Genomic DNA, 14,848 nt, shown 5'->3' on the forward strand with positions numbered 1-14,848 from the left:
AGACGTTTGGTCCTTAAGGGGTTAAAACAACAGGGGCATATGACTTAAAACCAGGGACATGACATTACACAATCAGGCCACCAGGTGGCGACAAGACTGAAACAAGCTAAATCGTGTAACCGAATAGCTGGAATGTAGCCGAACCTAATATCAGTCAGCAATACCAGTTCACACAACCACAGCAAATGATATTACATAATAAGGAATGCCCAAAATTCCCCCTCATGTATACAAACAGAAATTGTGTGGGAACGCCGTTTCCCTGACAGTGCCATTATTACTCACTTACTGGCTGAGCATGATGGGATTTGAGCTGACTTAGTGCTTTCCCGCCTATACTGCTGTGCAGAGCCGTGGTAAGATCTTACTTTACTGCCGTAAATGGACCGACGCCGGTCTTGGAGGGAAGCCGGTACGTCAACTACCCTTGGTGCCCCTGTTACAGGGAGATGCGTGGCCGGTAAGTGAAACCCCTCCGCCCCTGTTGCTAAGTGACAATCTTCCGTGCCCGTGTTGATGGGGGGGGGGCGGGGGGGAGTAAGGACCTGGCATGTGGGTACACTCCTGCCCTGGAGGTGACACCGTGGGGGAGGAGGTTACCGAGCCGCACTAGAGACTAGTAGCCAGCAGAGCACTGTGGTGAGTGCCGGCTGAGGGGGTACTTAGGTTAGTTTGGCACTCGGGTAAGTTGTCATGGGGGCCCGGCCCCCCTGCGGGGAACTCAGTGAATCCCTGAGCCGATGCCCCTGTACAGCAGCCATGGACCTAGGCGGGTCAGGCTGTGTGTGGTCCGCAGGTCGGTACAATGATACCGGCCTGCCTACTCACCTCCCGCCGAAAACAGCCGTGAAAGGAGGAACGCCAGCCGACAGGAGGAACTGCTGGCCATCATTCTGAAACAGCTGCAAGCCATCAGGGAACCGGAAGTTCAGTCCGAAGTCACGTGACTCGCCAGACTGTCCACGGTAAGGTGGGAGGGGATTGGCAGCCCTTTTAAGGGAATTCAAGCCCCTCCCACAACTACAGGCAAAGCCTTTACATATATATATATATATATATATATATATATATATATATATATATATTTATTTATTTTTTCTTCTCTCCTTTTCCTTTGAGAAAGAGAGCACACATTAGTTATGCAAGTAGAATAATATCGTAGAATAATAAGGTAGCGACTCACAGGGGTACTATATAAGGAGATATTATAAGGCAAGGTAATATTTAGTGTTGTGAATGTTAATTGTAATTTAAATAATAGATGGCACGACCACGATTCAAAAATATAGGTTAGTAGTAAAGTATTAATGGTGCACTATACTTAATTTGATAAAGACCGGATGAGATTCAGTAAGATTTTTATTAGAATGGAAGTTATAAACATTACACATGAGTAAAGAGAAGAAAAAGTAAAATGAATTGCGATCACAATTCTCATCAATAGAGAAAATAATATTGAAGAAGGGAAAGAGGAATATTGATATATACATTTTTTTTTTAATTTATATGATAATGAAAGTACCAATATCTCTTTCATTGAGGTATTCAGCATCACAAAATTGATCCCACTAGGGATCTTGGTGGACGGTTTGGTGAAAGGGGATATTCACCAAAATCATGCAAACTTCCTTAAAGGGATGTATGTTTTAGTAGGTTTGAATTTTTAAAATGTCTAGTGTTAGTCTTGTACCGAAACAGCGCTTTAAGTGTAATATATAAAGGAAACAGAAATCTATCATGGAAAATTGATATGTATGTGTAAATGTCTGATAGGCAATAGAAGATATTATAACCTTATAGAAAGTCATTATGATACAAGTTACAAATAGGCTGATGCCTATTATATCAGGTTAATAATCTGCGGATAAATGGTAAACTTTGTGACTATTAATGTGCAAGGTCTTAATTCACCCCAAAAAAGTATAATAGTAATAGATTGTATGAAAACAGAAAATGCCCATATAGTGTGTTTACAAGAGACGCACTGGCGACAAGCTGATGTAGGGAGATTTAGATTTCGAGATTTCCCTCTTTCAGTATGTTCGTCATTTAAAGAGAAAGAAAAAAGAGGAGTAACGATTTTTTTTTTCAGCTAAAATAAATGTCTCCATAAAACATCAGAGTATAGATAAAAGGGGCAGATAGATTATATTAATCTGCGCTATTGATGAAGAACTATATACAATAGTTAATATCTATGCAGTTTATACAAAAAGTTTTAACGAAAGTAGAAAAAATTAAGCAAGGTACTCTTATAGTTTTGGGTGACTTTAATTCCGTAATGGACCATAAATTAGACAAGAGGTCTGAAAAAGGTAAAATAATTTCTAGGATTAATCAATCCGAAAAATTAAGAAATATTATACAAAATGCAGCTCTTATGGACTGCTGGAGGATGTTCCATCCCACTGATAGAGATTTTACATGTTTCAGCAAGACTCATTGTTCATATTCAAGAATCGATCTAATTCTAATAGAACGCAATCTGCTGGGTAGAATAAAATCTTCTAATATAGTCTCTATTACCTGGTCTGATCATAATATGATAAAGGTCCAATTAAAAGATAAATTTATTAGACAAAGAACAGAATGGAAATTGGACAAGAAAATATTAATGCCAGAGGACAATAAAGAACAAATAGCTAAGGCAATAGACACATATTGGATAGATAATGAAAAGGATGGGGTATCACCCATGATAAAATGGTGTGCATTTAAAAGCGTTATAAGAGGCCATTTAATCAGTATGGCTGCGCATGGAAAAATAAATAAAGGGAAATCTCTTTCAGAGTTATATATAGAATTAAGTGAATATAATAAAATAAATATGACTTCGCCTACAAGAGAGCGAGCAAACCAAATAAGGATAATAGAGCGTAAAATGAACGATATTTTAATAGCTAAAGCTAATAGAAATTTACAATATATGAAAACTAATTTCTACTACAGGGGAAATAAAGCTGATAAACTCCTTACCAATAAAGTTAAAGCAAGTCAAAAGGCAAAATGAATAAATAAAATAAAACCCGCCCGCCGTAAATAGGTATGTGTAGTCTTAAATCTGATGAGGGCGGGGGGGGGAGGGAGCGGAGATTAATTAATCCGATAGGTGGCATAGGTCTATGTGTAATGTGTGTAGATGGCCGGCATCATTATTTGTGTCCTGCTGGTGAAGGGTTCAAACATGGGTGATAACAGGCAAAATGTATCAAATAAGCAAATTAATCAGAACGACTACCATATCTGAGGAGTCATAAAAAAAATATTAACTCTGTCAAAGTTAGGTCTAACTGTCCCGGGCAAAGATTTAGCGTGGTTTTCGTGTTCCCTTCACGAGTCCTTCACGCTGGGTTGTCAGCAGGGGTTCCATGTCTGGGCCGTTGCGGGACAAAGGTGTGTACCCGATCAGGATCCCGCCAAAGCCTTGGTTTGGTGGTCCCGGTGTGTGCCGTGGGGCGCATTTCATCCTGAGGCAGTCCCAACGTGGCTAGTAGGTCTTGTGCACCCTGCAGGTCGTATACTTCATGTGTGTTCTCGCCCTGGTGTACTAGCAGGGTGCTGTTGAGGCACCACCTATATGTTATGCCTTTCTGTTGAAGAATCGCAGTGAACGGCCGGAGCGACCTCCTCCAGGCCAGGGTGCTGCCGGTTAAGTCTGTGAAAAAGGTAAGTGATGTTGATTCAAAGGAGTACTGGGTGTGATTTCTTGCCGCCGCCATAGTTGCCGCTCTGTCCTCCCTGTGCTGGAAGCAGATTATGGTATCTCTGGTAGCTGCTTTTGGGGCTTTGGCTGATTTAGGGACCCTGTAAACACCATCCAGACTTACGGCTTTTGCTAGCCGTGATGGTAGTAGCGCTGCTAGAAGTCTTCGCACGAAGTGGGGTAGTTCCTCCGCCATGTTATCAGGTATGCCCTGTATCTTTATGTTGGCCGTTCGGCGTGCGTCCTCCAGTTCGGCGAATCGCCACTCATAGGCCTCTGTTTTGATTTGCAGGCCCCTTATCTCCTGCTGCATGGAGGCAATTTGGGTCGTGGTGGTAGTGGATGTCTCTTCCAGGGTACTCAGTCTCCCGGTTATGCCCTGGAGGTCCGTGCGGAGGCCTGCCATGTCTGCCTGGATCGTGGTCTGTGGGCCCGCCAGAAGCGCCTTAAGCACCGCTGTAGTAACAGGTGCATTGTCTGGGTCCGGTAGGCCGAGAGGTATGTGCGTGTCCTCCCCCTGGGAGAAGTCGTCAAGACAGCTCCGAATAAGTTTCTGGGTAGTCTGCTATCCTGGGCCCAGTTGCTCCCTGTGCCTGTCTCCACATGGCTCAGATGTCCAGGCCAGGTCTCGGCTGGTCGGGCTTTTGTTTATTTTTTTGTCGGTTTCCCCTCTGTAGCCTGGGGTTTTCAGCCGTTTTGGTTGTTTTATTCAGAAAAAATAGCCGTTTTTTAGAGTTAAATCGCAGGAGCTGCTGTGCCATGCGGCTTCCCTGCTCTGCAGCTTGGCTCCGCCCCCTTCAATGTAATTTTTTAAATAGACAGTATGATTTTAGATGGGAGAGGAAGAGTTTTGTATATTTGGGGATAAATATAGTCTATGATCCTGAAAATATTATGAGAGCTAATTTGACACCTTTGATAAAAGAAACTACTCACCTCCTTAAACTATGGAGTAAACTTGAGATATCTTGGTGGGGAAGAATTAATTCTATAAGGGCTTATATATTTCCTAAGATTATTTACCTGTTAAGGATGATTCCGTTGCCGATTCAACCCCATTGTCTAACAAATATTAATAAGATCTTCAGAAATTACATTTGGAATAACAAGAAGCCTAGAATAGGACAAGATCTTATGTATTTAAAATACAAACAAGGGGGAACAGGATTTCACAATATTTTTTTGTATCACCAAGCTGCACAGCTGATGCATACAGTAAATACAATTAATCAAGAGATATACCCACAAGATTGGTGTGAATTAGAGGGAGAGGATATCTCGGAACCACATAATATAGTTAAATTGTTGTGGCCTATAAAAACCTTATCCCGTAATAAATATAAATTATGTCAAACCGAAAACATAATATTAAATCCTCAGGTTAAATACTGGACTTATTTTAAAAAACAATTGGAATTGAAAGACAAAATTTTGCCGGCATTACCGTTTAGATATCTGAGGAAATGGATAGAAAATATAGATGTCAGTCAGTGGACTAGACATGGCATTAATAAAATCTCAGATATATTTGACGAAAATAAAATTATGTCTTATAATGATCTCTGTACTGTCTTTAACATCCCAATATCACAGAATTTTAATTTTAGAAGAATAAAAAGCTTTCTATATAGAGTTGTACCCCATCTGACTGAACATTCTCCAGCTTATAAACTGAATAAATTGATAAATGCAGAAAAAAAAAACACAAAGATATTAACAAAATGTGTTGAAATACTAAATTTAATTAAAGTGCAGATCCATTCTCCAGCTAAAATTAAATGGGAAAGAGATCTACAAATTAAAATTGAGTTAAAAGACTGGTATAAGGCCCTTCAATCGGTCTACTCCACAGTACACTGCTTAAACATTATGGAGGCACATTACAAAATATTAAACAGATGGTATTTGGACCCCGGGAAAGATACGAAAGTTTTCAAATATAGAAAGTTTGGGATGTTGGAGATGTGGTGCAGAAGATGCAGATGAATTACATATATGGTGGAAATGTGCACCGCTGAGGAGAGCATGGGATTGTTTTTTAGTTAATAAAATATTGGGCATTACACAAAAATGGGCACCAGAAATGGTATTGTTACATTTGAAATTACCACAATTAGGGAAAGATGAGAAATATTTCATAATCCATGCATTGATCGCTATTAAAATGTCCATTGCTAGGAATTGGAAAAATAAGGCAATAGATTCTTGGCAACAATGTAAAGAAGCTATCATTTATCAATGTAAGATGGAAAGAGTAATATCCTCCTATTACTGTAATAGTACGAAAAACGATAACATTTGGGACAAATGGATTAAGATCCTTGAGAGACCTGTATGTGAATGACACAAGTATTAAAAAAGGAGGTAGATAAATAAGGGGTAATTAAAAAGTTATAATGAATTTTCTAGAGAACGATAATACCAGGATAGATTAAAAACATCCAGAAATGCGCTGTTTCGATTGTGTTGTATGTTTATGATATTTGTAACAATGTATGATAATCGTACTTTGTATGAATATTTATGTTTGTTTGTAAAGTATGTAACTTTATATAATAAATGGAAAAAATTCAAATAAATCATAAAAAAAAAAAAAAAAGTGCTGTGTATGCATGGGCTGGTTTGTCAATGTATATAGGTGAAATCAGTGCGAGTATTACAAACAAGCGCGCGTGTGTGTCATGAGTCAAGCAACATATTCTCAGGAAAAAATAAAGGTTTAGTTCAGCCTGTTTAGGCCGGTGCGGCCATGTACCTATGTCTTATGTTAAGTTCATGTAGGTATTCCTAGTGTGCGGTGTGAGCGCGGCCTTAAGTGATCTGGGCGTAATTAAGAGTCCTCGTATTAGCTGTTGTAGACATTGCGTCCATTCTGTCGGGTAGCCATGCAAAAAAGTTTGTTGTGATATGTATCCTGTCTGTATCTATAGAGTAGGCAATCCACGACAGTGTACTTTAGCCCTTTGAAGCACTGTGACATTAACCTCACATTCAGTTTTAAACTGAATTAAAAATATAAATATGCGGGGGGCGTGGCCTGGACACCGAAGGGAGCAGACGCATGGCGGCTGAGCTCCCGCTGTATAACCCACAGAAATAGGCAGCGAGGCGTTTAATATTCCAACATCGGCGAACACCGACCCCAACAACTCCACCCAAGATAGGGGGAAAAAAAGCAAAAAAACTGAAAACCCTGAACGGGGAAGGCTCCCGCAACATTGGAGACCTCCTGCAGTAGAGGCCTAAACCTAAAATGGCGGCGCCACTCGACTCTCCCTACACCTCCTCTGATGAGGAAGGCATGGATGCCCTGGATAAAATTCCTCAGACAGCGGGCCACATATCCACATCGCTAGCGGGGTACCTATCGGCTCTGGCTACAAAAGGAGACATACACGCTGCGGTCACGGCCCGAGTAGGGGCAACGGAAGAACACCTCTCCACAGTAACTCACCAACAAGACATCAACAATGAGAAAATCCGAACTCTACAAGCTGCCCACAGGGCCCTACAGATAAAACTGGACAACATGGAGGACTCTCGAAGACGCAACAACCTCAAAATAAGAGGTATTGCTGAAACGATCAATGACCAAGAGATGCCACACTTCCTAAGGCGCCTCTTCACCTCCCTTATGCCGCAACGTTCAGCGAAAAATCTACAAATAGACGGCTGTTTTCGATTAGCACAGTCCAACAGGGCTCCGGCTGGAGCTACCCGCGATGTTCTAGTACGCTTCGTACTGACCCGAGAGAGCGGCGGTCCAAGAGGCAGTAAGAAACAAGACACCTTATGGCTTCGAAGACATGTAACCAATATTCCTGCAGGACTTATGCTGCTCAACACTACAATGGAGGAGATCCTTCCAAGAAGTTACCCAGACCCTACGCTCGGCGGGCATCGCATATAAATGGGGCCCCTCTCGAACTCTCCAAGCTACCAAAGACGGCCGCACCTATCCACTCACCTCTGCGGACGACAACGAGGAGTTTCTCAAGAAACTAGGCATATCCCCATCCACAGGCTCAGGAAGCGGGCCACGTAGCACATGGGACATTGCCAAGGTGGTACCCTTCACCCCAAGAGCCGCTGTGGATACCGGCTGAGGGCGGAACAGAATACCAGACGTGGGCTCTAATCGGGCCTTAAATAACACTCCAGCTACCAGTTTAATTTTTAAGTTTAATTCATATTGTGTATGATGTGTTGGTCTACCCATAACATATAAAGCAAAGCAAAGACAATATTTAAGTGTCTACCCCCCATACTGCTCAGGGGTTATTGAGCGGAACCTCCTAGGCTGAGGTCCTACTACACTTACCACAGAACAGAAATATGCTTAAATCTCAGATCTCTTGTACTGTGGTATAAGAGACCTACGTATTTTATAGCCTTCGCACACTGCCCTCACTCTACATTTAAATAACCAGTGCCTCCTCTAAATTGAATAGCTGATTTAAAGTTATAGCTGGTTAACATATAAAATGTTGGCAAATGCAGGCATGCAGTAACTCATAGTATTGGTACAATAACAACCTCACACTGAGAGACGCACCTTACACGAACGCTGTTAAATCTCTCATGCATTTTTATTTTCTTAACTTATGACTACTGACACCCACGGCTAACAATTATGTCAAAATATAAAAATGTGCAATGTACGCCAATGTCATGCCTTAGTTACTTGATGTTAACTGTTGACTTGTGAACACATGCTGTTGGGGCACGTCAAAAGTATTTGTTACCATTTTTACTTTATGCACGCAAAAATAAAGAATTGAAAAAATATATATAAAATATGCAAAAACAAACCAATAATGCATAACCTGTTTAGAATCTACAGGTGAAATAATATAGAAGCAAACAAATGCTAATACTAAGCACTGTCCATGTTCAGCATGAAGCGCTTCGTTAGGCTCAAATAACCGCCTAAACATATGGTGCGGTAAACGTATATGGCAGAAGTAGTATATTAGTCAGGCATCGTGAGGCAATGATAAATCATATCTTTTAACATTATAGCAGCGTCTAGTTAATTGCGGAATAGGCATGCCATGAATTAAGTGTATTGATATTAGCAGTAATTATTTCAGCAACAAGGTATATCCTGATCTGGATCTGTGTAACAGTAAACAATAATATGTGAGTCTCTCCACTGGAGATGGCGTTGTAATGCCTGGTGAGAAGAAATGTCCAGCGTGGGGTTAATGGCCTCCTGTGAGGTATCTGAGCGGGCTTCCCTCTACCATGGCCTCTTGCAGGCTTATGCCATGAGTACATATTTATGCCATGCTGTTCGTTTATTACAGGGTCTCTCCAGCTCCCCCGATGCGACCAATCCCCTCTGTTCCCCTCCGGGCCTGCTTCGGCCAGCCGGCCACGGTTCTTCAGTGCTGTGGGCACTCAGGGACATCAGTAGTCCGGCAGACTACCCCCCCCCCCAAAAAAAAATCCTCGGGCCTCTGTCCCCTGCACCTTCCCAACCCCTGCAGTTCCCCGCTGGAGCTCCAGCCCCGGTAGGCCTCACCTTTCTCCGGCCTCTTGCATGTCGCCGGTGTTTGTCCCCCCGGCCACCAGGGGTCCAGCCTACGCCACAGAGTTGGGGGTAGGCCTCCCTGGACCACCACCAAATCCAGGGGTTAGGGCCGCCTCCACGCCGACCATTCTGCCGCTTGGAGGGGTCAGTCTGTGGGATCCGTCACCTCAGTGGGCCCTTGCGACCCCGCGTGGCTCCCAGTGACGTGCGTGTTCCGCGGCCATCTTAGCTCCACGTGGGAAAGGGCTACCCATGTGTGGGCCTTCTGCCTTCAGTGGGAGATTTATTTTTTTACACACCAAGAATGTTGTTTTTTTAATAGCACAAAAAAAACACACACACACACAAACAAAAACATTCCACACTCTTACAATAAAATTGGTAAGGATAACAAAATTAATGGCACTGTGGCAAAAGCAGTATGACCAGTAAACGAAGTCTGCTTATGGAATTGCTTACTTTTATCTACAGTCATCAAAATGCTTTTACCTGTACTGGGATGTAGTTCACATTTATAAACTGAATTGGTGTCCAGACCTTCCAATTCATCTTTAGTGCTAACCAATATCTATTTTTCAGCTTCTGGTTCAGAGTAGCCAAGTCTTTACCCTGTATATAAAAGAAAGAAATAAGTGCTACGTTAATGTTGTAATAACGGATGGACTATTGTGCGTAAATGGGCTCATAACCTAACCTGCAGAAAATGAGAAATAAGGCAAGGATGCTTGAAATAAAAATTAGACAAGTTCCTGCTATAATATAGGTACTGTATTATAACCAGGTCCGCCATCAGCGGTGGAGCTGCCGCTGGTGACCATCGGGTGACCCAAGCATTTTGTGTAATAGTACCACAGGGCCCCTTAAAAAATAAAATAAACTCAAGTCCTGCTGTGAGGAAGTGACAGCTGGTCACTTCCTCCCAGCTCACTCCGCGCGGGAGGAGAGACAGCCAGGCAGTGAAGAGGGAGAGGCAGCCGATTCCCATCAGCCCCAGTCAGCCTCCTGCAACGAAAAAGTAAAAAACATGAGGGTGGCGGAAAAAATGAGATGCAATTGTGTGTATGTATGCCCGTCTGCATGTCAGTCTGTCTGTGTATGGATGTCAGTATGTGTGTCAGACATATGCACATATAGGCATACATACTGTTTCAGTATGTGTGTATGTGTATCTGTGTCCTTTTGTATCAGTGTGTGTATTTGTGTACGTGGGTTTATTCATGTGGGCGAGATTTGGAGGCGGGCCTTGGTGGGCAGGATTTGGAGGCAGTCACCAGGGGGTCCAGAATGTGAACTGGGTAAGGGGCACTTAAACTTCTGATGGCGGCCCTGATTATAATATACAATCATTAAGGAACAATCCATCTGCAGTTTTTTTCTTTCTAAATACCCTTTGTGACATCACCGAAATTGCTGATTTTTAGCCAATCAGAAAATTTAGTGTCTCCATGCAGAGCGTGGGGATGCTGAACGTCAGGGCTGCTTACTGTGCAGCCCTGAGCTGGAAGCCCCTCCACTGGCCATCTAAGAAGCGGCCACTTGGAGGTGTCCCTAGGGGGAATGTAAACACTACCTTTTCTCTGAAAAGGCAGTGTTTACATGAAAATGCCTGAAGGGAGCTATTATACTCACCAGAACAACTACATTAAGCTGTAGTTGTTCTGGTGAGTATGGTGTCCCTTTAATTTCAGAGGACTTCTAGGATTGTTACAAAAGGATGGAAGCATTATTTCCTAGTTCAGATTTTTACTGTAGGAAATTGGGAAGAAAATAATATAGTAACAACTGAGGAGAACTTTATCTGTTTATCCAAGTGGAAGACTGTAAGGAGGCTTACGAGACAGGGCTTGCATTTTTGGACGAGATGACCGTGACGGCAAGGGTACATAGTTCATTTTTGCACTTTAGAATATTGTCATTTATTGTAATTTGTGTAGTACATAGATGAACTGGCTGCTTGGTAGAGGTGGTATTGTCAATTCCAAAAGGGGTTAATTTGATTGTATGGGAGGGAAGCAGGTTTACAGCCTAAATACCTATTTGAAGCTGGGACCTACCTGTAAGGTGTGAGAAGTCACATATAAGTGGCCTGGAAGACTCTTATTTGCCATATGTCTAGATTCCCTCTTAGATAAGGGTTCCTTTGATATGTTAATGGCCAGTAGTCTTGGGTTCCAGTATCATTTCCAAAAGAAACATTAATACTTACCCACAGATTAATAATTAAGCCTTATGTTTATTATGTTTAGAATGGGACAAGCACCGTCTTCTAATCAAGCCTAAACATGAGTTGTGTAACTTATGCAGTTGGGCGGCTTTGTGATGTCCGCCATACTGGGTCACAAGTACGAAGTGTGACATATCTATGGAATGGAAAAATGCCAACACATTCATAGATGCAATTATTATTTCTGTGGCAAGTACATAAAAGAAGATGGAACCAAATGTTTCCATTTGTATTGATGTTGGTCTGGAACACAAGGGGGTGGTCACTTATAGTTACTGTAGGTATGACTTATCTCCACCTTTGGGCCAGGCTTGGTAATCCACAGGTTATATATCCATTGATACGGAGATGTATATTGTACTTGCTCGGGGCCAAAATCAAATTTTGAGTTAGTCACCATCTTCCTTGCCAGAGGCAGATGTTTTACGTTGAAAACCTGAGTAAGTGATTAGGACTTCTGTTATTTTATCTTTATTTTTGTTTATTTTTTTGAGGCGCATATGCATATAACAGTCGCATGTGAAGTAACCCAATGGCAATCCTCTAGCATTTCGTATTTATCTTGAACATTGAGGTATTTGAGAAAAGCATGCACACTTTTTATATTTAGATTGAGGTTAACAAGAGTAGCATAGTTTAGTTACTATATATAGCATGTGTCTGGAAGGCATCAGGTGTTAGCTAGTATGCAAAACATAAACAATATCAAGGCAAACAATAACGGTTGTGATAAGTTGGTTACAAAAATTCCGCCTGATTTAATAGCCTACGCTGGACAATAGCGGGGTGACATAGATGGGTGTATTATTGTACGTCAGCCTGTCGATGGTGAGTTAAGGCAGGTGAGGCAGGTTAATATACTGACAGACCAACTGCTTGTGGGTTGCCAGTGCCTCTTGCTTAATCTACTAATGTGAAGCACAGTGGTGCTGGTTAGAAACAAAAGAGTGAGCTGGAAGGAATTCCCTAGGCACATATACTTAGGATATACATGACAAAATTGAGCATTAGAGTAGTAAAAAGTCATTATCCCCTCAATGCACCCAGGCTTGTTCGTAGGTTTTACCCCACGTTTGCCTTCAGGTTCCCAAGCGGAGGCGGTGTCCCAGATGTGTAACAAGCTGGTTTGAGCGTCAGCTTACATGCAAAGTTTATATCACAGTCCAGAGCTATACAAAAGATTTCCGTAGCTAGCTATAGTGTGAGTCAGCATGTGTGTACAATGGGCTAGTTACATTTAGCAGTGTCCAAGTAGGGTTGTCAGGGCTCAGACAGTTGTCGGGCTTCAGGCGATGGGCTGTTGGATGAGTTGTCCGCCGTCCTCAGCCTATGCCCCGTGCGTGCCACAGTGGAGAGTCCATTTCCAGGTCTGTGGTGCCAATGCCTCTTTCTGGCTTGCGGGAACGTGAGTCGTCCTGCTCGTGAGTCGACCCTGCCCAGAAGAGGGACATGTGTCTGCCGTTGCATGGCTGGGGCAGGGGCAGGCAGGGGTCCACGCTTGGCTATGCGGTCCCAGAAGGCCTGGCAAATAGCCTCAAACCGGGCTTCAAAGGCCTCTCTTCAGCTTTGGTCCGTCAGGTTTACTGGGCTGTGCAGGAAGTGCGCTGCGGCGGGCATCTTGAGGGTGGTAGCTTATGGTATGTGTTTCAGTCGCTCAGTGTGGACCGGGATATCCCCCACCGGTCCAAAGGGGGGGGGGGGGTAGGAGTTAGGAGGTATGATGAGCCCGCTTGCTAGTTCTCTAACGAGAAGAGCGGCCGTCTCTCCTCGATTCGATCCCAGGTAGGCCTTTTTGGGGTTCCCGGCTATTGGTAGTCGAGATTCGGGTGTCAGACGGTGTCCCCGGGTGTCCCCTCCTCATTTATCATCCTCCAGAGACTAGACGTGCTGGATTTTTGGGGGTTTTACCCTCAAATTAGTATTTTTTGTCAGGAGCTGGGTTCCTGCACGTCTGTTCAGCCTGGAAGCTAGGCTCCACCCCCCCCTTTTTGTTTTTTTATCTGTTGTTGGTGCAAATAACTGTTTATCATCTATTTTTTGTATGTACTGAGACTTTTTTTTTTTTTTTACTCATAATAAATATTCCTTTTTTAAGTTCTGCCTTTGTCTGGTAAAGAATAGTGTTAGCTGAAGAGACTAATTAGGGTTTTTCAGTTGCTTAAATATTGTGCTAGGTTGTATTCGGTGGGTTTTTATTAAGTTACCTGGGGGACCAAGGAACCCCATTTATAAATTGTCTTGGTGGTGGCAGCGTTAAAATAGTAATATTTATATAATTATGCTTAAGTGTGGGTGGTGTTAAGTGTGATTTTATCATTATTTCCAATCTAGTGCAGAAAAATAGTGAACTTTAACCCTTTCACCACCACAACTACATCACAGACACTCTTGGAGTAGGGTGCGTTCTTGACAATGACAGCCCCAAAAACCCTACTTTTTTTTTTTAATTCTTTATTTTTGTTGTGCAGGTTAATACATATCATAGCCACACGCCACAACAGCGTACAGTCATATTCATGCATAGATATGATAATCAGTGGCATAGAAAATTGCACATTTTTTTTGTATTGAGAACATAACAAGGTAGGCGGGGATGCCCAATATATAATACTCTACTTGAGAACAATCATTTTTGCAACATCCTAACAATATTGGCACTCAGAATTGAACATATATAATAATAGCAAGGTATGGCATACGTTTGTGTAACATTCTGTGGTGCTGTGTCCTGGAAATTAACATGTGTGGCAGGGATTAGCAACTGGTTAACCCTAAACTCACCATAAGGTGTCCAAATGCTGTTTAGAGTTCAGAGCATAAGCCCGCATGCGACTGAAAAATCTCGGGTATAGCAGAGATTGGTACATAAATTGAGCATTCACAGGATTCGTACTACAGGTCCGAGACATGAACCTATCACGTTGTTACGACTAGTTTCTACCTCTTGGGCTGCAATGTATATTGCACAGGTATATGGTGTAGATCGCAGGATTATATACACGAGCAGCATACAGCTCTTGTGCCTCACCTGGGTGAGTTAACAAGTGTGACCCTAGGGTCGTGGTGGACACAGTGGGGGGTTCCCTCGACCGGATAGCTATACGTGTGTGCTTCAGGGTGGGCTCAGCCATCTACCGGTAGAAAGAGACCGGGTGGGGGGGATTTCGGGGGGGGGGGGGGAGGCTATTCCGTTGGGGCTGTGGGCAGATTGGTAGAGCCTGGCTGTGATTTTGTTGTGCAGTGTGGTTGGGCTGTGGTGTGTGGCTAGTGTCGCCAGCTGTTGCAAGGGTAGAGAATAAGCCTAGGTCCCTAAGCTAGGATTGCGGTCTATTAAAAATAAATGTGAAAATAGCAACGGTTAACAAAAATAAAACCAAGGAGAAGT

General features: G+C 42.8%; 1 protein-coding gene across 1 annotated transcript in view; it reads right to left on the reverse strand.

The window, feature by feature from the left end:
* PXMP2 (peroxisomal membrane protein 2) overlaps nt 1-14,848 on the reverse strand; it is a 95,725-nt gene that overhangs the window by 17,534 nt on the left and 63,343 nt on the right. Inside the window, exon 4 of the mRNA XM_063454776.1 lies at nt 9,729-9,848. Within this exon, the coding sequence (XP_063310846.1) occupies nt 9,729-9,848 (120 nt within the window). The remainder of the gene's footprint in view (nt 1-9,728; nt 9,849-14,848) is intronic.

This window comes from Pelobates fuscus, chromosome 5 (genome assembly GCF_036172605.1).
Source record: "Pelobates fuscus isolate aPelFus1 chromosome 5, aPelFus1.pri, whole genome shotgun sequence".
In the NCBI taxonomy this organism is placed as follows: Eukaryota; Metazoa; Chordata; class Amphibia; order Anura; family Pelobatidae; genus Pelobates; species Pelobates fuscus.